This window comes from Thermobia domestica, chromosome 7, assembly GCF_964235325.1.
Source record: "Thermobia domestica chromosome 7, izTheDome1.hap1.1, whole genome shotgun sequence".
In the NCBI taxonomy this organism is placed as follows: domain Eukaryota; kingdom Metazoa; phylum Arthropoda; class Insecta; order Zygentoma; family Lepismatidae; genus Thermobia; species Thermobia domestica.
This window is the reverse complement of record NC_137460.1, coordinates 145,005,929-145,028,950: the sequence shown is the minus strand read 5'-3', so window position 1 is coordinate 145,028,950 and position 23,022 is coordinate 145,005,929. Positions and strand designations below refer to the sequence as shown.

The following is a 23,022-nucleotide window of genomic DNA, read 5'->3' as shown; positions in this document are numbered from 1 at the left end:
ATATATATATATATATGTATGGGGGGTAAGAAGGCATTTATTGTCTCATTTTGAAATTTGAACCTTCAGACTATGTCCTTTGGCCTAATTTTATCCCCCCCCCAATATAGATTATGTAATTCGCACACTGTATATATATATATATATATAATTTTGGAAATAATTTAACGCCTAACAAACAATGCCAAAGTGACAAAAGAGTTTCATCAAAATAAGCTATATTTAAGTCTATAACCATTCCGTAGATTTGAATGGCTAAATGCCTCTCCAAAAAGTCTAGATTTAGCGTAAAATAGGCTAAATTGGCATCACTTAATAGGATGTTCTGCTGTGTCATGAACTGCGTGAGTAAGAACAGTGACTGTAACTTTTAGATCATGTTGAAAAATTGACTAGAAACGTTTAATCAATTTCTTAACAAAAAAATTCAATGATATTGTCAACTTCAATCTCAAAAATTGCGACCTCAGTAAAAATTTTTTTGTGGAAGAAGAAAAGGATTTGTGAAGGTGAAGGTGAGTTAGACCACTGGGATAGTACTTTTTGTGAAACAGTGTGGTTAGTGTAGAACTAAGTGGAGAGCATTAGAAAAATTTGGTAAAGTGCAATGACGGAAGAACTACAAAAGAAACTGCAAAATGAGCTGGAAAATTACAAACAAGTTCAGAAAGGTATTTACTTAGAGCTTTTCTTGTAACCTGTGTTGCACTGGTTGCATTTGGGTTTACGGTTAAGTGTGAGTGACCAGTTTTGTAATTTCTTTTTCTATACATGCCATATAGGGTTCAATCGCCATATAGATGTATTTATCAATAACTTCAAATTAAAGTAAGTTGCCAAAACAATCTTTTAATAAGTTATATTTTTTTCATGTAACTGAGCATGTATTAATCCTTGTGTATTAGAACCTAACAACCGTGACTGTGGGGTAGAACTTAGGGTGCAGATTAATGCGTAAATTTATTGTATATATACAGTATACTCATTCTTTCTTAATCAGTTTTGGTGTGTAGATTCACTTTCTGAGGTTTCAATGTACGGATACCATAAAATTGCAAAAAGCACGGCTTAAGTTTAGAGTTGCCCCTCCAGTTTCAAACCTACAAAAACAGTAGAAATACTAAAATGTGTAGTTTTATTATACAGATCCATATTATAAGTAGTAGTAGCAGTAGGAGTAGGGGTAGTAGTAATAGTAGAAATGGGTTCGTTGGGTTCTGTTCTCGACATAAAATGGGCATGCTGCTGAATCATGAAATCTTCATGAAACTTAACTTTACTACCAAACTTACTAATCATCACATACGAAATTCCAAATCATAATTTCTTGCCTCATTTCATGGCAACCCTACTAATTTTCTTACTTTCTTGGCATATTTTCTGTATTTTTTGTTTGTGCAGATTAGATTCGGTTAGGTTAGGTTAACTTTGTATTGGCCTCCCAGTTCCAAAACTATTCCCCAACTTGTGTTAGGTTGCAACTAAGTATCATGAATGCTGTTTAACCGAGTCAGGGCAGAAGCGAAGCACGGGAATGCTTCTACAGGGACTAGCAACGTTGCGACAGTGGATATAGACATAAAGAGGACCATACAAAACACTGTATATGGCATAAAAACGCTTGTCTTATGTGTTGGATTATGTATTTGTATGTTATGGACGATATGTTTTTATTGTTTACACATTGGTATTCCAAAATAACATTACTTATCAAAATTTCACGAATGTTGGGATCCCTTAATTCTCTGACACTTCTGTGCTTCCGCATTATGAGTTAGCGCACTTCCTTCAGGTAGACTTCGTATGTAGTGCTTAATAGGTTGTAGTAGTTTTTAGTATGATGAATTCGTGCCTAGTATGTTAAATATTGATTATTGTATTTCTATATAGATAACACATCTCACGCGTAAGAGCACAAAATGTTTCGATTATTTGCGCACTGGTCTATTAAAATATATTGGGGGGCGCCGTGGCTCAGTGGTAGAGCGTTGGTCCCGGATGCTTGGGGTCCCGGGTTCGATCCCAGCCTCCGCCAAGTGAACTTTGTGGTGGACGAACACCGTGCTCGTGGGTTTTCTCGGGGTTCTCCCGTTTCCTCCCACTTTCTTCATTCCACCATTTCACTCATCTTTCATCATCACCTGAGCTCCTCCGTGGCTGAGCGGTTAGTGTGCATGCGTGGGAGACCCGGGTTCGATTCCCGGAGGGAGCTCATGTGGTTCGGATTCCACGTTAATCAGTAGGTCCATGTCTTATATAGCCTCGCTGCTGAACGGGACGTTAAACTCAAAATCAACTCAACTCTCATCATCACCGTCCCCCTTAGCATAATCGTGGGACGTAAAACTTAAAGATTTCATTTCATTTCTATTAAAATATAATCACAAATATAATATGTGAATTTTACTAATACATGGATCCGTACAGTAAACCGATCCAGGTAAACTTAGTATACGAAAATAATAAATTTTAGCTTACGTTCAGTGGTTTGAAGAGATCTTTGAATTAAGAACAGTTATTCCGTTGACCCCCGCCAGCTTTACAACATGACAGTTATTACATATTAATTCAGTTCAGTTTAATTTAGCTTAGGTTTGGTTTCGTTCACTTACCATAGTAGGCTTATATTGGTTTGGCACGTTGGGGCATGTGAGAATTTAATCCTAATTATGTAGCATACCATTTTGTCCCTGAGTATGTAAGAAATTTAAGCGGCTCAGATGATACTTTTCATTATTTATCTTTGCATATACCACTGCTGCTCTATGTCTGATTTTTAACTTGGAAAGTAATTCGGTATTAAATCGTTTTTACAAAAATGGGTTCAGTTAGAGTACGTTTGTTTTATCTTGGCACACTTCCCGCCAATGCACTTAGTTGGTCTTTAAAGTATTTTCTGCTAGCACTCACGTGAATGTTTTAATCCAGTAGACGTCGTATTGGTTTTGTCGTGTAGGTGACGTTAGTTGTCAGCCCACCCATCACATGAGGTTATTGCTATTTGGCGGGTATTTGAAGTGATTAGTTGCCACAAGCGAACAAGTGTGTTACAGTGATTTGTGAGTGGTGTGGCGTTTTGCTGTGTTTCCTAGGGTATTGTAACTCTCAACTTAACCGTGGCTTGGCAACAACGTGTTGCAGACAGATCCATCCTTTAGGCGGGGAGCGTGCCAAGAAAAAAACAAATGTACTCTACACGGGAGGTAGCTAACGGTGACAAATCATATACTTCAGGAACAAAGAATAATGCTTAAAGGAACTATTTAAGTGTAAATTGAGATATCTAGGATATAAGATCGATTTTTTTACACGGAAAATGAAATATGTAGGGGAAAGAAAAGTGGTACCATTATCGTTTATTGATCCATATATTTTTGACATTTTTAGAAGAAATAAAACAGTGTAAGTAATCAAAATATATGCAAATCTTACCTCTGGCATGCCTAATAACATAGAAATGCATCAATAAAAGTACAGTGTGATATACAGGTGTCTCAAAAGCCTTACCACCCCTATTAAAATTCAAATGGATGTACTTTCAGCGAATTTGATATGGTAGTTGAACTTGAGGGTTAGGGGGACACTTTCTGGCGTAGGGTACGCGGACGGCCGCCATCTTGAATTTAACTTTTTTGTTACAAACGCTACGTGGATCATGTGATACATGACCATAGGCTAGAATTTCACCAGAAAACCGAATCTGAAGTCAAAATGCATTTATCTTTATGCGGTAAACAGTTATCCACAATTGCAGGTGTGACTTTCGTATTACATAATGTGTTCAAAATGTTGTCCGTGCTGGGCAATGCACTTGTTCAGACGCTTCTCCCAATTGCTGTGGACACGTATTAAGGTTTCTGAGGATATTTGTTCACAGGCAGCCATGATACGTTGTTCCAGGTGGCGAACATCACGAACTGTCACAGCATACACCATAGCCTTCACATGTCCCCACAGGTAGAAGTCAAGGGGGGTTAAGTCGGGTGATCGGGCTGGCCATTCCACTGGTCCACGTCGACCAATCCACATCCCAGGGAATTGTTCATCCAGGAACTGACGCACCTGGAAGCCATAGTGGGGAGGTGCACCATCTTGTTGGAATAACCTGTGGAAGGTACCATCCTCGGACATCAGAGCCGGCATTATGTTTTCCTGCAACAACGCGGGGTATCGGTCTGCATTTAACGTTCCTGGAATGAAAAACGGACCGACGATCTTTGTTCCCCATATGCCTGCCCATACCATAGTTTTCCCTGCACCGGTCATTTTCGAGGGATCTGTCCAAGCGGGGTTGTCACGGGACCAATAGCGCATGTTTTGCCTATTGACCTCACCATTTACGTAGAAATGGGCTTCATCCGAAAAAAGTATCTGCATAGCGAACTGCGGATTTACCCTCAATTGCTCAATAGCCCACTCGCAAAACTGCACGCGACGATCGGGATCGTCCTCCGACAAATGTTGCTGCAATTGCATCTTATATGGATGCCACTTATACCTTTGGAGCACTCTGTGCACTGAACTGTAACTCACGGCACACTGCATTGCTAAACGACGTGTGCTTCGCTGCGGCGACTTCGAAAAGGAGGCCAGCACGGCAGTAGCTGTTTCTTCGTCCGTGGCCGTCCTTGGCCGTCCACTACGGGTCTATCCACAACTGTTCCCGTTTCTTCGAATTTGGTCAATAACCGTGCCACTGCAACATGCGATACAGGTGTTCGTTGTGGATGAAGCGCATTGAAATTGGCAGCCACAGCGCGGGCATTCCTCCCGCCCCATATTTTGATGATCTGGATGCGTTCGTCCCTCGTTAACGGCATGATTCACAACCTGCAAGACAAAAGAAACGCAGTCAAATTCACAACTTCAATTGTGGATAACTATTTACCACATAAAGGTAAATGCATTTTGACTTCAGATTCGGTTTTCTGGTGAAATTCTAGCCTATAGTCATGTATCACATGACCCACGTAGCGTTTGTAATAAAGAAGTTAAATTCAAGATGGCGGCCGTCCGCGTAACCTACGCCAAAAAGTGTCCCCCTAACCCTGAAGTTCATCTACCACGTCAAATTCGCTGAAGTACATCCATTTGGATTTTAATAGGGGTGGTAAGGGACTTTTGAGACACCCTGTAGATTAAGCCCATAAAGTTTTTTAAAAAAAGTCATTTCTTTGGTTTAAATTATTCCCTAAGACGTTCTGAGCTGCTATTACCTTGGCACATGCCCAAACAATTCCGTACCGATTCTTAATATATATGCAAATATATGTGCCCTGGAAATGATCATGTGTTATCCTATTATATAATTTATTTTATCACGAAATTTGCTAGTAGTGCTTTAGATTTTGTTTCTGAGGGTAGGAGTTGCATTCATGTGTGCAGATTTACTTTACGAGGCCTATCCCGTATGGTTACAAATACTCCCGTCTGTATTTTAGCCATAAAAGCGACTGTGGAAAAATAACAGATTAATGTGCTAGGTTCCCGTAAAAAGCGAGAATGTTATGTAACCGAGTCAGAGCAGGAGTGCGCCAAGGATCCCGCGCGTAGAGGTCTACGAGGCCGGAATTTTTAGCCCGAGTACGAAATATGTTTTAGCATCTAGGCCGGAGCTCGTGTGATAATCAAATAATCCCGAATTACAGAAACCTAATAATTAACGCAAAATTGTATTTTTATTTACAGCAATTAGACTATTTTTTCAGTTATGCTTTAAAAGTTCTCCAGAAAGAACAGCCCAATAAATGTCATTGTGCAGTATATTTACAAAGTAAGGCCCGAGAAATATTTGAAAATTTACGGCCCGGCCCCGAAGTGATATATACTTCGTAAGCCCGCGGGCTCGGCCCGAGCCCGTGTAGACCTCTATTCGCGCGGTGGTGCGTTTGCATTAAACAGGCGCGTCAGTGATAAAGTGTATCAGTATATACGAAGACTAGCTTTTGGCTAGCTGGGGGCTCCGCCCCCAGTCCCGGGCCTACCTGGTCTCGCATTTCTTACGTATTGGCCTTTGCATCTTCAGTGAATTTCGTGAACTTGCTCTTCATATTTCCTTAATCTGCCCATCCGGGGACTTCGCCCCCACACACTATCTTGAACCCACAATTCTATCGTTTCTTTTCCTACTTCAACTATCTAAAAGATAAGATTTTGTATCTTAAGAAAACGCCCATTTAAATAGCATGGGAATTTCTTCATCTCCTTTAGACCCCTAAAAATTTAAAAATATTAACTTTTGGCAATTTTCCTGTCGGTTAGTCCTGGAAGGCTACAATCATGCCAAATTTCATCATTCTAATCCTGCCGGAAGTGTCTAAACATTTTGTGGTGTATAAGACGTCCCGTATAAATATCATGGGGAAAGATTTTTTCAGTTGCCCATAAAATCACTCTACGGTTGAAAATGTTTATATCTGATGATTCACTTAGGTAACGCTAACGAAAACGTACAAGCATACCGAATTTTAAGTTTTTATCCCAATTCTAAGTATCTAAAATATAAGATTATATGACCAAATCTTTAGCTTTCATTTGACACCTGGATGAGCCCAAGAACTTAAAAAAGGAAGTTATATAATTTTAGTTTCATGATGCTGAGTGCCGGGGAGTGAGATTGGCGCGAAATTCACATTTTTCAAAAATTTCACCCCGGTTGATTTCTTATCCAAAAAAATCGGGGAAAAAAATATTTTAGCATAATTTCATTGGTATTTATGTATGAAAAAATTTTGAGTATAATCTGAGACATTGCCCTGGGTGATTTAGCATGGAATGACCCATGTGTTCTTAAAGGTATTAATTCTCCTGCTGCTTTACCAATATATGAACTACTATATTGACAAGTGGATTGGTAAACTTTTGCATGGATAGATTTACTGAGAAAGTACTTCTTTAAAAAATCAGCAAACTATTTTTTAGATGTTAAATAATGATTTACAGCTAGCCTGAAACCATATGTATTAGCTACTTTATTCAAACCAAAAGACAGTTTTGGTCCCAATGGGAAGAGTATCCATGTATTGTTTGATTTACGTGTTGCTTTATTGTTGTTTATAGGTTTTATATCGTAAGCTTGTTTTCTACATTTGCCCATGATGTCTCAAGAATAATCTTGCGTAAATCAAAAAACATTCGTTCTTTATTTTATTTTTTTTTTTTTTAATTTCATCTTCAGTTGAGACTAATCTAAAAAATTCTCTTAAGAAGGAAAGTAATTCAGAGGGTAGCTTTAGTTTGAAATGAACATGACTATTTGCTTAAGTTCTATTACTAAGTAAATGAGTAATACAAATTTATTTGAAAACTGTTTACAGATTATCAGAAGGTCCTGTCACAGCGACAGCAACTCGACGGACAGCTAAATGAAAATACTGTTGTCAAAGAGGTAAGTGTAAACAACAATTTTCTAATGGACGCTATAGAATACATATTTGGTAATAACTTACTAGTAATCTTGTATTTGTAAAGAAGTTAATCCTTTTGATAGCTGCTAAGCTAGACTTAATCATGCTATGTTCGAACTGTCCCAGAAGAGGACGGTTTCATTACTTAGAAAATAAATTATAAAAGAATAGAAACTTGTGAAGTACTTGTACACATCTTATGTATATATATATATATAAAACTGTATTATGTATATTTATAAAACTTCAGGTAACGATTTATATTAAACTTCATAGTACGCACAATGTGAACGAAGACCATTACTAAATACTAAAATTAAAAAAAAAAAAAAAAAAAAATCCAATAAAGTGTGCCTCATCATCACCTTGAACGATTAATTCAACATGAATATTACACCGAGCTTATAACCATGATTAATGTGTGCATAGATATTTTTCCTTTTTCGTTTTTAGTATTGGAAATTTTGCTCTCCACAATTGTGATGATAAGTGTGTGTGTTAACTCTTGTTATATATTGGTGGCCCTGCGTAGCGTAGTCGCTAACGCTCTCGCCTTCGGTGCGAGCGGCCTCGGGTTCGATTCCCGGTGGGGTCACTCGGTCGAAAAAGTGTAACACCCTGAATGAGGTTTTCCTGGTTTTTCCCCATTCACACCAGGCAAATGTCGGGGTGATACCTAGCTTATAGGTCCCAGGCCGCTTCCTTCCTTCCCTTTCGACAGATTGCGTGCTCGTCGAGGGACGTCATCCCTCAAATCGTGACGGGCTAAATCCGTAAAGCCCAGAAATCTAAATCATAAATTTGTTATATATTTCAAATATATGTTGTTTTTTAAATATATATTTTGAAAGTAGCAATAAGTATAGCAGGGTTATTTTATGTCAGATCACGGGGGGTGGGAGAGTGGAGTGCTCAACCATCGTTTTTCTTTAAATATATATTTGCCTTAATGACGTGCTGAAAAAGATCATCGAATTTTTTCATCTGCTGCTATTTTGGATTTTTTTTAATGCCACGCGTGAAAATAAGGGTTTGCAATGGTGTAGACAACAGTCTGCTGCATGGTTACTACGAAAAATAGAAAGTTGCGGTTTGTACTACTTTAAAACAGAGATATTGGTCTTTCATAAAACATGTAAAGGTAGGATATGTTCTGGTAAAATGGATTTTCAAGATCTCGAATGCGACCGTCAAGAGTACAAAATTAGCCAATTTAGAAAACCTGTAAAATCAAAAGTAGCCCCCCTCCCTTGAAACCACAGGATGGGAGTTTTCTGCACAAGAACTTGTGACAGACTCTTTTTGTCACATTTATTTATTTCGTATTTACTTGCTTCCAGCAATATTTATACTTGGTTTTGTATTTAATATAGCGGCTTTCCGCAACTCGGTGGTAGTCTAATTTGCTTTAGTATACGGTGATGTGAGTGGGGAATTGCTTTAGTCCGTCCACGGAGAATAGATGGCAGGTGAGGAGAGATTTCCAGAATACAAGGTCGTACATCGAAGTTCAAAGATACTCAGAACATGTATTCTGTCTCATCCTAATAATTGGTGCAGTCACAAACAAGATGAGACAAAGACTTGTGTTGTTAACTTTTTCCTTCCTTTTTTTTTTTACACTTTTCATCAAACCAGCCGTTTGCTACAGAAGGAAACGGTTCGAATGGAAATAGTACTATTTATTTCGAGTAAATTTAGTATCTACTTTTAAATAGGTTATTAACAAACAGAACATTGAAATATATTTTTAAATATTTACATCTAAGTATACATAGGAATAAGTTTGCATTGTGTGCATTTAACAAGCATATGAAAACTCATGTCCAAAATGATTGTCGCATATCTATAACTGTCTTCTTGTAAGAATGTAATTTAATAATGATTTTGCAGAATACTTTTAATACTGATACTATGTGTATAATCGGGAAATGTATACTTGTGGTAAATCTTATAGGAAAAGACTTACAAATATGAAAATTAGAATGAGTAAAACAAAATGTTGCTAAATGGACAAGAAAGTTTTATTTTCGTTTTATTGTTCTTATTCACTGCTCTTTTGACATGAAATTTACCACATACGTGACTTTGCCGATAATACACATACTAACATTATAAGAAATACTGGGCGAATTCGTTATCAAATTATATTCCTACAACAACATATTTAGAGACATGCGACAATAATTTTGGACATCAGTGTACATAGACCAGGGAAGGCTGCATTAACATATTGTCTGAAAAATCGATTAAAAAACAGTTAGGTAAGCAATTTATATTTTTATACCTAGGTATATAGGAGATTTACTGATGCTGCAATATTACATCACATTTGGTATAATCTTTGGCTGTATTTAAGGATCAACTTGTTTTGAGATACCTTCATTCAAGGTTTTCCATAAATTTGAAAACTGAAAAATCCTCTTTTTGTCAATCATAGTTTTGTTGTAGGATTTATGGAGCTGATTTCGATTAGGGTAAAAGAAAATGCTTGGGACAGATGTGCAGAAGAATGTGGCTTCCGTTATAAGCCAAGAGAAAAATAATACTTTAGTTGTTTTAACAAATGCAAATACGAGCAGAGCAATTAAAGATACTAGAAAACTTCAAATACCTGGGCTCAGAATGGTCAACAGAGCTGAATGAGATGAAAAGTCACTAGGAGAGCACAAGGAGAAAGATCTTGCATCATTGGGTGTGGGATTAGAATTTACGTGAAAGCCTTCCTCATTGGCTTAGTGGCTAGCGCAGTCACTTTTGGTGTACGTGCTCCCGAGTCCGGAAGAGCATTGAAATTTAAACTCATTGCGTTAATTCGGGTTCCACGTTAAAACTGTAGGTCCACATCTCATATAGCCTTGTTGCTGAAATGGGATGCTAAACTTCAACAAACAGGGCTTCCAGCTGTCCTATCTTCCTATTTTTTCGTATATTTTGGAAATTTATGTATATTTGTCCAATTTTTTAATATTGTCCTTTATTTCCTATATTTTTTGGTGGTTGAATTATTAAAAATACAGGCCAAGGGCAAAATTGCTATATATTAGCAATATGCTAAATGTATTTTAGCTTTTTTTCCCGATGGACTAGGCACTAATACTCACTAATGTATTACTTTTTTAAAATTAGTTTTATCCTATTCTCCCATGTCCATTCTTTGTTTCTTTGTTTGCTATGTGGTTAGTCTCGCCCAATGAAGCTTAGCTGGAGAACCTTGCCATGCTCTAGTTTCTTATAACGCTGTTATCATTTTGCATGAAATGCTGTTACATTATTTATTTCGGGAGGAAATACGTTGATCAAATAATTTAATGTTTAATTAGAAAGATACGAAGTAATGAAAAATAATGTCAAAATAAAGTTCATCTGTAAATAAAAGAAGTAGAAGGATAGTAGGAAGGTAGAGAAAAATAGTTAATATTTTTGCGTGTATTCAAAATTATGTATGAATAACGACATGTAAAAAGTGTTAAATGTCATGGTAATTCTATAAATAAGAGTTAACTATTTCTTTTTCTTCTGAGATAGTGCGAATATCTTCTAAATTCTAACAATACGGAAGCTGCATTTTTTTAGTGCTTTTTACTATTTTCAGTTGCCTTGTTCGGATTCTATTGTTTGCACAAAAAACATAAAAACAAAAGAAAAATAATGTGAAAAGGGTAAGTCAGAATGTATGAAAAGGAGTATACTTAAAGAAATAATACTTCCAGTTGCATTACTAATTTGTGTTTGTGTATTGTAGTCAAAATTGTTGGTACCCCGGAAAATCTGCAATGAATACTGGAAAAGTCTTGGAAGGTTGGCAGGTGAAAGGTGGCATTTTCTTACAATACATTTATATTTTTTCTGTGCTTTAAAGCGTAATATTTTATTGTAGAGACCAAACTGTCCTATATTTTTTCAATGTTCTGCTGGGAGGCCTGCAAACAATAACGTACCTAAGAAAGGTAAAATGCTACTATACAACACATACTTCGTATCGATAGTAACCTGTGTGGGGGAAGTTGATTAATAACGAAGAAAGAGTGAAGCAGAATTCAAGCAAGAGAAATGAAATTCCTGAGGAGAGAAAAAAATGGAAATAGCTTCAATCAAGAGACTGTTGAAGAAACAGTAGGAAAATATGGAGTACGCTGGTATACATACGTAGAAAGAATGATAGAAGAGCGCTTACCTAACTTTCTACACATAATAATGAGAGAACAAAAGAATGTGAAAAGAAAGAGAGGGCTGAGGATGAACAATGAAAAGAAATATGGTATAGAGACTCCGTACACATCCAGACCCAGCAGGATACTGGAGCCAAATATTTTTGATTAAAGCGAGTTCAGAACAAATATTGTATTTATCCTCAGATCACATGATTGAAAGGGCTACATATTCGGGAACAATTTCTGAACGTAGTATTTCGGGGATAACCCTATACTCCAATAGATATAAAGAAAATTAGTTCAGCATACAAACTCATACACTTAATGATGTTACATTGAATTTCTGTTCGGATGTATTGAAACAGGTTTTGTGGAAGATTAGTGGTTCGAATCATCTTAGAAGATTTGGCGACCTACACATGGGTCTATACACTATTATATGAGAGTAGTGACTCATCGTCACCGAGTCCATACTACTACAGGTAGAAGCATGGCGTTTAGACACAATATTCATTTCGTCACGTTGGGTCAATGGTAGAGTGTTAACCTCTGGTGCGTGGGGTCCCCGTTTCGATCCTAGCTCGCGCTGAATGGGCTTTGTGGTGGACAGACACCATGTGACTAGTCTTCAGTTTTCTCCCACTTTTTTCATACCCAATATCATTTTGGGGGCGCGGTGGCTCAGTGGTAGAGCATTCATTTCCGGTGCTTGGGATCCCTTGTTCGATCCCAGCTCGCGCCGTGTGGATTTTGTGGTGCACAAACACCGTGCTCGTGGCTTTTCTCGGGGATCTCCCGTTTCCTCCCACTTTCATCATTCCACCATTTCCTTCATTTCTCATCATCACCGTCTCCTTTAGCCTAACCGGCATAATCGTGGGATGTAAAACTGCAAGATTTAATTTCATTTCATTTCCAATATCATTTTGTTCTCATAACCGTCTACTATAGCTACACAAGACTGTTGAGCTTAAAAACTGAAAGATTTCACTTCATTTTCTCTGTTCTCCGAAAGCAAGGGATAAGCAACGTTATTTGGAAATATGTAACCTAAGGGAGGCAAAACGAGAGGTCCAGATATTTGACAAGACTAGTGTAGCTCACGAATCCTGGAGGGGCCGCGGTGGCTCAGTGGTAGGGCGTTCACTTCTGGTGCATGAGGTCCTTGGTTCGATCCCAGCTCTCTCCAAGTGAGCTTTGTGGTAGATAAACACCGTGTGCGTGGGTTTTCGCGGGACTCTCCCGTTTACTCCCACTTGATTCCACCCTTTCATTCCTCATCACCTTTAGCCTAGCCGCCATAATCGTGTGATGTAAAACATATAGATATAATTTTCATTTCATTTCGCAAATCTCGATGTTAAAGAGATGAAACTCGTCATAAAACTCTCCATTAAAGATAAGGAAGTATGTGTTTCAGCATTTTAGAATATTCCACTTCTAAGGAGGACATTTTTGTAATATTCAGATTTCCCTTTCTTTATTCAGGGATGTAAGGATTCGCTTAATCCTTATATTCGGCATATAGATTTTCAATTAAAAATGAAGAAAGACTATTGTAGCGTTTCCAAAAATTCCACTCCTAAGAGAAAAACAACTTCTATGATACTGAAATTTCATAAGAGAGGGGAGGGGGAGGAGAAATATAAAAATGCTCGAAGATGACCGATATCAGACAGCACGGTATCGGTAAGATACGCAACAATTTTTGTACAGGCAATTTGGTTACGGGCATATAATCTGAAGTACTCACTAATTACCTCTATAAAAATTGTTGCTGAAGTACAGCAGGATTCTGAAACATGTATTTTTGGATAGAACACACATTAGTTCCTTAGTAAAGTTGACCCGACTACGGTAGGTCCCATAGTTTTGGAGCTATGGGCCTTTAAAATTAATTTTTTCATGTTTTTGACAGCCTATAACTCCAAAAGGAAGCATTTTTGCACCCAGGTTGGTCTATATTTTTCGTCTTATTTTGGTGTCAGGAATCACCTCCCAAACGTTGTCGGTGTTGTTTTGAAACACCCTGTATATATATATATATATATATATATATATATATATATATATATACACAGGGTGTTTATATAGATAGATAGGTAAGGAAGTTCGACATATTGGCTCAGCGTAGAAAAAATGTTAAGATAATCGGAAATGTGTTATTTTGTGATGTTTTATTATTGTTTCAATGTAGACGTTCGGAATATTTCCTGAAATTTTTCATTGCATTATTTTATGTTACCACTTGGAATAAATGCACTGATTTTTGTAAAATGTGATTTCAGGAGCTGGATATGTTGAAGAGTGATGCGGAAGTGTTCAAGTTAATAGGCCCGGTGTTAGTTCGTCAGGATTTAGAAGAAGCGAAGCAAAATGTTGCAAAACGCATGGATTATATACGTGGTGAATTGTAAGTTGATACAATATTTCAACATTCCTGAGAGTAATTTTCAAACAATATGAAATATCAATGTTGCAAAACTAAAGATTGTAGTGTATTTTGAAATCTGAAACAAGTTCTTTCAGTGGGAAATTTAAAAATATATAAATGAATCCCTTAGTATAAAAACTCATGTATATTTGAGATTCTAATTTAAGAAAAATACTATATTCGGGATTATCTCCTGTTAATTCATATTCGAAGCTCAGAAGTGCGGTGTTGCTTTGTTCATTGATCCATGCTTAAAGACTTACCACTTTCAGCAACATAAAATGAAGTGATCTCTTATAAAATTAAGAATTCCATATTTCGTACAAACATACGAAGTAGTAGTTTTTGCTTTTACAAGGATAAGTCATAAGTTTTGCAATATTTCCACAACCCAAACAGCAGGCGCATGTGTTTGCCATGATCAACGGAAATTAAAAAGTCAAACAGGGTCAGAGATTTAACACGGAGGCCGTAATTCTTTCTTAGTCAGATGTTAGTGGCAGTGACAGTAAGTGCTCAACGACGTCTGATATATGAACTGCTACTGTATGAGTTCGAACTCGGACATAACACTGTAGCACCAATCCAAAAATATTCGTTACGCGAAAGGGGAAGGTGCAGAGTACCACAGGATAAAAACTCGTTGATTACGGAAATCTTGTGCAGATTCTGAAAATGTCGAATATCAGTCAAGGTATGGCAGCCCTAGGGTAACATATTACGGTACGTGACGTTTGGGCCCCGCCGTTTGGACACTGGACGTTTGGGCGCGAAGCCATTTGGACGCCAGACGTTTGGGCGCGAGTTAAATTAAAAAGTCATTATGTTAGGCGCTGAGTACTAAGTTCGAATCAAGATATCACAAGGTGTCTACTGTAGTGGAAGTCCTTGAATTATACTGGATTTTGTTTTACATACTAGAAATACTGGAATTTCAAAATTCTAAAAACTGAATTAACAATTAAATTTTGTAAATTTAAGTTTCAACCAAAGTTAAGTGTGCTTTTTATTTGATAACTTTTCAAGCCAAAGGTAAGTAGACCAGACTAGATATGATTGACTGCATTACGTACATAGTGAGCCTATTCCATTAAAAAACTTAAAGCAGGATTTCTACTGTAGTTATGCAATAAGTGTGAATGTCAAACACATTACTAGTGGCTAAATGACCAATATATGTACACTTAACTATTATTTTTCACTTTGAAATCTTACTTTTTTTTTTCTTCTTTCGCCACTTTCTTTAGTGCAGATTAAATGCTTACAATGGGACGAAAAAAAAAAGTGTGTTAAGTTTTGATTTTTATATTGGAATGTTAATAAAAAAAAAAGTGATACCAGAAATACAGCATACTACAGTTCCTAAACTCAATGTCTTAGACACCCTGTATTAGAAGCTTTCCCTCAACTCGATTAGGATTTGGGATTTTTAGATTTCTGGGCTCTCGGCATGTAAGGCCATTTAGCCCGTCACGTTTGAGGGGGCACACTATCCGGGGAAAACAAAGGAAGAAAGGATTGGGGAAGGAAGGAAGAGGCCTGGACCTATAAATTAGGTACCACCCCAGCATTTGCCTGGTGTGAATGAGGAAAACCTCATTCAGGGTGGTTGGCCTGAAAGAGCGTGTTACACTTTTTCGACCGAGTGCCCCTACCGGGAATCGAATCCGGGACCGCTCGCACCGAAGGCGAGAGCGTTAGCGACTACGCTACGCGGGGCCACATCTCTCAACTCGAGTGCGTGGAAATCTTTTATTGGTAGTTCTTTATTGGACTTAAGGAAGAGTTTGGCAAACGTAATACGAAAGAAAGCAAATTTTAATATTCATAAGTATGTAATTATTAACTTTTTTAAAAAATACAAAAATTAAATCAATATGTTTTAATTAACATTAAGAAAATTGTTGGAGCGGATGTTTGCTGCACTACGCCAAAAATATCCTGCATTGGTAAACCGAAAGTGCGCCGTATTGCAACACGGAAACCACACACGTCTCGAAAAATGTCCTAACCTTGTTCATTCGGATTACTACCTGATTCGGACCATGCAGCATTTTCTAATATCACGGTGCTTTACCAACCATTAGAAGGTGTAAAGGACAGTGACTGATTTCTTTGCCTACTAAATGTGTATCGAGGAATTGGTCTAACATGAAGGTTATATTTGAATGATAACCTGCTTTCATTGTACTAAATACAGGTAGGTATGTTGTGTACGTATGACCTATGACTTGTGTATTATTTATTATTAAAACAGTGTTAAATATTATTATAACAGTGCGTTTCATTTGTGATAATACAAGACTTACGTAAAAGTGTTGCTTATAATACAAATCACTAGTATACTCGACTTTTATTTAGAAAGACTTTAGAAGTACATATACGTATTACCCTTATTAAAAATAATTTCATAGTTGCCTTTAGCATTGTCCGTAAAGGGTTGTTCAATTTCAGCAATAAAAAAATAATAGATGAAAATTGATTTGTTCTTTCATAAATAACATTGTAAAACAATTTAAAGATTTTGTCTTTTACAAAGACGAAAGCAACCGTTTTATAGATTTTTAGGTGGTGAATGCGAAAATCACAGTAAACCTGTTATAGCTGTAGTTTATAGACCCGATGTCGAGGTTATGATACCTATGTAGATTAGCAATAAAGGTTTGAAGGACAAAGTGCTTTTAAATGTAACTCTACCTACAGAGAAGAAAGGACGTTCAAAAGGTTTATAGAACAAATGATACTCTGACCTTGAAAATTTATACATTATTAACTTTCTAAAGTTCTTATCCAAACAAATAGAACTCAGCAAACAGTAAAGTTTAATAAATATATTATTGAACTGTATTATATTACTGAAGCTGTAAATATTACATTTATCGAGCTAGGGTGGAACCGGCTATAGTCGACCTAGGTTAGTAGTCGACCACTTGGAAAAAATACATTGTTAAGATTAAATCTATTTCATTGTGAATTGCAAGGAATGTCTTATTGAAAACTTTAAACACTGTCTGGTATCACTGCAAACTTGTATTGTTTTGTTTGATACGGTTAGCCTGAATCGCGCCAAAGTGTTTAGGACTATAGCAGGAGACGGAAGAAACACAGAAAGATCATATTTTTTTGGAATACTGACAACGGGTAGGAAAAATGTGTTTATTCAATCATGGCCGTTACTAATTCAGGTTTTAATATTCAAAATGCTTGTGTTGGGTTAGTTCTTTAGTTTAATACTTGAATATAATAAAATTTGTTTCTTTTGGGATAAAGAATGGGGGAGGTCGACTACTGCATTCTTTCAAACGGTCAATTTCTATAGTCGACCAGGGTGGTCGACTAATACCATTTTGAAAATTCGTAAGAAATTAATTAACAAAGTATATGGCTTGAAAGTTTTGAAGTTAATATGCTCTTTAGATCACAAAAGAATCAATTTAAAGCAACGGAAGCAGTAGGCGACCGGGGAGGTCGAGTACTGGAAACAAAGTGGTCGACTTTAGAGAAGAGTAATATTTGTGATAAGAAAAGGAAATAAAATGAATTTGAAAAACTTTGAAAAGGCACATGAAGAAAATTGAATTAGAAACAGAGAGAGAGAGATTAGTATTGGATGTCTGTAAATACCTATTGCGTGCCAATATTTGATATTGTAGTTTTGAATATTCTATTCAGACTTGGATCTCATGCCTTTGATTTAGGTGCTGAAGAATGTTGAGTGTTCTCTCCTTGCAGAATATTGATCCATTATTTGACTTGCTAAGAGGGAGAATGAGATTCATTCACACTATGAAGCTACTTGTTCGATTAATTCATTAATTTGTTTATTTTTTGCCAAGAAGCTGTAGTCATATCCAGTCTCGCCGTTGAGGAATGGAGACCTGGTCCTGCCTGGTATCATTCATTTTTGAGAAGGCACCCAGAAGTGACTGAAAGGACAGAGGAAACAGTATCTAAAGCACATGCGTGTGTTACAGAGACTGCAATCAGATCTTGGTTTCAGGAACTGAAGGAGTACCTAACTAGCGTTAATGGTCATGATTTGCTGGAAGATTCAGAAAGAATTCTAAATGCTGATGAGACAAACTTTCAACTGTGTCCTCAAACTGGGGTAATTTTGGGACCCAAAGGTTGGAAAAACTTATATGAAGTGGCTCCTGGAACAGAAAAGGATACAATTACAGTTCTACCTGGATTCAATGCTGTAGGAAGCATTTTGCCAACTATGGTAGTGTTCCCCTATGTGAAGCCACCCAAAGATTTAAATACTGTACCAAAAGAATGGGGATTAGGATTATCTGATAGTAGATGGATGAAATCTGAAACATTCTATGAATACATTGCTAACGTTTTGCTCCCTCGGTTGAAAAGAAGAAATACAAAGTTTCCCGTGCTTTTCCTCGTTGGCGGACATTGAACTCATTTAAACTTGAACACTAGTAACTTGTGCTCTGAAAATGGCATTATTGTGTACGCCTTGTACGCCAACGCGACCCACATATTACAACCGGCAGATGTAGGTGTATTTAGAAGTTTAAAGGGTGCTTGGCGGAAAGCTGTCCACGAATGGAAAACCGAAAATTCGTATAAGGTCCTCATCAAGTTAGATTTTTGTCCACTTCTAGCTAAAGTTATACAAAATCGTGCCAACCTTGAAATCATAAGGAACGCCTTCCGAAAGTGTGGATTCTTTCCCTTTGACCCAAATGCCGCTGATTACACAAAATGCATTGTCCCACCAAACGCCTCACAATCCAGTCACGCGGTAAGTGTGTGTGAAATCCCACCACAATCTACGAGTGAAACTCCATCAACTTGTGAGCCAACAGTTGCGGCATATAGAAATACTGTTGAACTGATGAAGTATGAACTAGGATTGGAAACATTGGACAAATTTGAGATGGTGAGAGATTCGCAGGGCGAATCAAGTGTACGTGATGAAGAAACAATATTATTTCAGTTCTGGCTGAAAGTACAACAGAAGGCAAAGAATCAAACTGAACACAACAGTGAAACTTCGAATGAACAAGGTTCCTTACTCTCAACTCCTGAGGCTTTAACAGTTGATATTAGGCATACAAGCACTAGTCCATTGACATTTAATGATTCTCCTCTCAGCAGCGGGCAAGATGTTCCTCCCGAATCTGGAAGTAATCAAGCGTCATTGGAAAATTTTGAGCAGCATCTGTGGTGGCCAACAAAGGTAGACTCTGAGAAAACACGTTGCCGGGGAACTAGATCGAGATCTTCGAACAAAATTCCATTTGCCATATCTTCAGTAGAATGGAAAAATTATTATGAGTGAAAGGAAGAAATGAAACGAAGGAAGTTAGAAGAAAAAGAAAATCGAAAAAGGCTCGCCTTGAGAAGTTTTCAGCGAAAGAAAACAACAAGCGTTCTGGCAATAGAAAGAAAGTACACAAAGGGATATCAAGTTCTGAGAACCGGAAAAGCATTCCTGATAGTGTCAATCATGAGCAAGAAACATCGAACCCATGCGAAAACAGTGCTTTTGATATCCCTGAGCATTATTATTGTATTCCTGAATCAGTGGAACGTGCTACAATTAAACATAAAATTTGCAGTCAATGCAAAGGAAATATCGACGAAAGCAATAAATTACAACCCGAATGTGTAACTTGTGCAGACTGTTTGTGCAAAACCCATCTTCCATGCATTCCCAAAATTCACAGAGCGTTCTTCCTGATTTGGAAGCACATACTGCAGAAGAGTATGAAAATTTCCAATGCTCAAGCTGTTTCTATCAATGCGAAGATAGCTACAGCAGCGATGAGGATTTTCTTCTGAGTCAATGTTGTCCTTCGAAATGACTATTTATATCTATTATTAATTTAGGCTATAACTATTCTATAGAGAAGTCATTAGTTGCTGTTATAAACTATATTTATAATATGTTACGTTAGTTTCTTGTTCAACTTTAAAAATAGCCCATCTTCGCACATTCAGATATAATTTGCACAAATTTGTCGAATAGGCCTGTATTTATTTTTTTTAAAAATGTTGTGGTTTAGATCCAATGGTAGCCACAATTTTTATTTAAAATATTGTGAATTATAAATGTGTTTTTATATCAATTTCTGAGATTAGAAGGACAATTTTATAACTTTGAAATCCTGGTCGACTACTGGTATACGTAGTGGTCGAACTTAGATTTTGGGTGGTCGACTACAGGAAAATTTGTCACATTTATAATAAAAAAGTGTAATAAATTAATGTAATAACATTTTTGAAAACTAAAATAATCCCGTGGTTCTAGAGAGTGCACAGAGTACTATACACATTTTTTGGACATATTCAATTAAAGAAAGAACACAAAATACCGACTTACGTTTTTCGTAATCAAATTCGGTCGACTATTGGATAGTTTACCCTATATTGCTTTGTTGCTCTATTCGACTTTTTTTTTTTTTTTACCATTATGCAATGACCTCAGCAAATATACGTGGAAATTGTAGCTAGCACCTACCGCAGCAATGTTAATCACTTTGGGTAATGATGTTTTCTAGTACAGATTCACCTCTTATCAACGAAAAGCTAATTCAAAAAGAAGCGTTCAAATACAAGGGCCGTTTTATATTTCTGGTGAGCTGCTATAGAGAGGAGTAAGAAAAATGTACATAAAACGAAGCTTATACACATATATATGCTAGGGTTTGATGTCACACACACATTCGAACATTTGTTGTAATTGAACGTAAAATTTTCTTTCCCGTGTGAACTTACGAAAGTAAGGTAAGTCAGTCTATAGTGGGATAAGAAACGAAATGTTATATTGTGACCTTATCACTTGCTTATATGATGTCATACCATGCCACGTGAAAATATATTTGGTGTAGAAAGGGACTAAAATCACAAGTAACGTATCTGGTGTTTATGGTCTGCTAACTTCAACGTTGTTTTCAGCAGTATTGGCAATATACTGTTGTATAACGAAGTTACGAGGAAAAGTTGGTTGTATAATTATATGAAAATTCATGAGAGGAGGAGAACCAATAAAATTGTGATGCTTGAATTATAAATCTATCTCAGTACATCTTTACTTGAACTGAAATGCGTTGTTTATTCTCGCCCGCAATAAAATTTTTAAAAATATGCAGGAAGTTTTTAATCGTTAGCATCTATGAAAATTGATTCAGGCTAAGAGTTTGCGTACAAGTTATAAATTAAGTAAATAACCAATAAATGAATAAAATAATAATGTGAAGACGTAGAGGTAAATGGTAGTGGCTATAGAAATGATTTGTTTATTTGAAATTCGTGTAAACTAAAAAGGTAAAAGTTCAAATGTTGATTGCAACAAATGGGTAAATAGTGATCACAAAGTAAAATTAAAGTAACTACTGAAAGAACTGTTTCTTATTAATTGATATTTCGATACATTCGTAACTTAATTACTTAAAGTGTTTCGCTTTGATATCCCTAGGAAACGTCACGATGATCTGATCAAAGACTTGGAGAAGAAGCAAGACACTCACCGGGAGGCTTTGGCTAAGTTGCAGCATCAGTTTCAACAAGCTCAAGTGAAGGCAGCAATGCAAGCATGATAAACTGTGTTGAACTGAACTGGTACGGACGAAATACGTATTGTAACGTTCACGTACAAGACGAAGAAAGCTATATTATTTTCGCATTTTCACTGTAACAGAATTCTTTGGAAAGTGAAAATTGTGTTCAAGCAATCGCTTTTATGGATCTTCGTTCAGTCAGTGAATTTAGTATGGCTGTCCTTTATTCAGGAACCAGCCTGTACTTATTTATACTAAAAGATCAGCAATGCTTGTCTATGTGATCAAGACAAACAATAAAGAAAGGTATGCTACTAACTTTGTGCTTTTTAAGTTACCCGAGAATGTCTGTTGCGATTGATACTGTTCTTTAGTTTTTATCCTATTTTTATCAATCTAAAATGTAAATAAATTAATGTATATATTTATACACGCAGTTGTATTCAAAAAATATAAATTTTGTAGTTTTCAACAAATAATAATAATTCTTTGAGATTTAATGCATTCCTTCTATTTGAAACTCATAATCCTAAGCAGTCTCCAATACGTAATGATTTTAATATCTCTACATTAGTGTAACAATTCTGAGTATATATTAAAATAATTTTATATCGAATCCGATTGCAGTACTTGATTGGAGAAATTCAATTTTTTCTCCCCTATATTAGATGATAAATTAGAACAAAGTAGTATGAGTTTGGGTGTAGATATAAGTAAGCACAGAGCTCTTTATCGAGTATCTCAATGATTCTTCAAATATTAGTATAGTTCAAACTTTAGCTAAGTTCATCTTATAAAAATATGACTGCTAGTTATTACACATTGAAACTTGATACCAAACGGAACCTGGTGTAGTATATCAATAATTTGTACAGGTACTTTTTATTATTATTATTATTATTGCTGCGCTATTAGCTGTACTGTGTCAGTGCTTCCTGACACCTTGCTTAGCAGATTCACGCGCAACTCATCTCACTTCTCTGGATTTCGTCTTGCGTTAGAATGATCTTCTTTTGTATTTTCCATAGAGTAAATAATAACTCTGTTCAACCATTTACAACAAAAAAAGTATTCGATTAAACGCAAGAAAAAATGCACATTCTAAGATGAATAAAGCCAATGTCTGGATTAATATGTTTCTCATGACATATCGATTGCTTTCCTCAAAGGAGGAGTTACCAGAGTGGCTACAAATCTGGAAAGCCGAGAAGTCAGGGAACTCGGCAAAGAGACCGGGAATTTCGATTTGCTAAGAATGAGGTTTTAAACTGTAACTACTACTACAATCTAAAGCCTAGTTCAAGGGAAGGCCTGATTATCGCCAATACGTAACGACCGCCTCCCTTGAACTCACCTTCTTGATCCCTGATTCGAAGTCCTAGCAACCTCGAAAGGAACCAAGAAGGGAATCTTCGCGCAACGGAAAAACAAAAACAAATGAAGAACCAGAAACTTACCTCCGGCGGATGCAGATCAGAGGAGAGAGTAATAGCTCCATTCAACTG

The 23,022-nt window shown here is 36.6% G+C and overlaps 1 protein-coding gene across 1 annotated transcript; it reads left to right on the top strand.

Moving 5' to 3' along the window:
• Window positions 1–510: 510 nt before the first annotated feature.
• LOC145690454 (prefoldin subunit 6-like) lies at window positions 511–22,017 on the top strand. The gene is made up of 4 exons (XM_081765357.1): window positions 511–671; window positions 7,317–7,387; window positions 13,849–13,973; window positions 21,436–22,017. The coding sequence occupies exons 1-4, from the start codon at window positions 608–610 to the stop codon at window positions 21,554–21,556; spliced, it is 381 nt and encodes a 126-aa protein (XP_081621483.1). The 5' UTR covers window positions 511–607; the 3' UTR covers window positions 21,557–22,017.
• The last annotated feature ends 1,005 nt before the right edge of the window (window positions 22,018–23,022 follow it).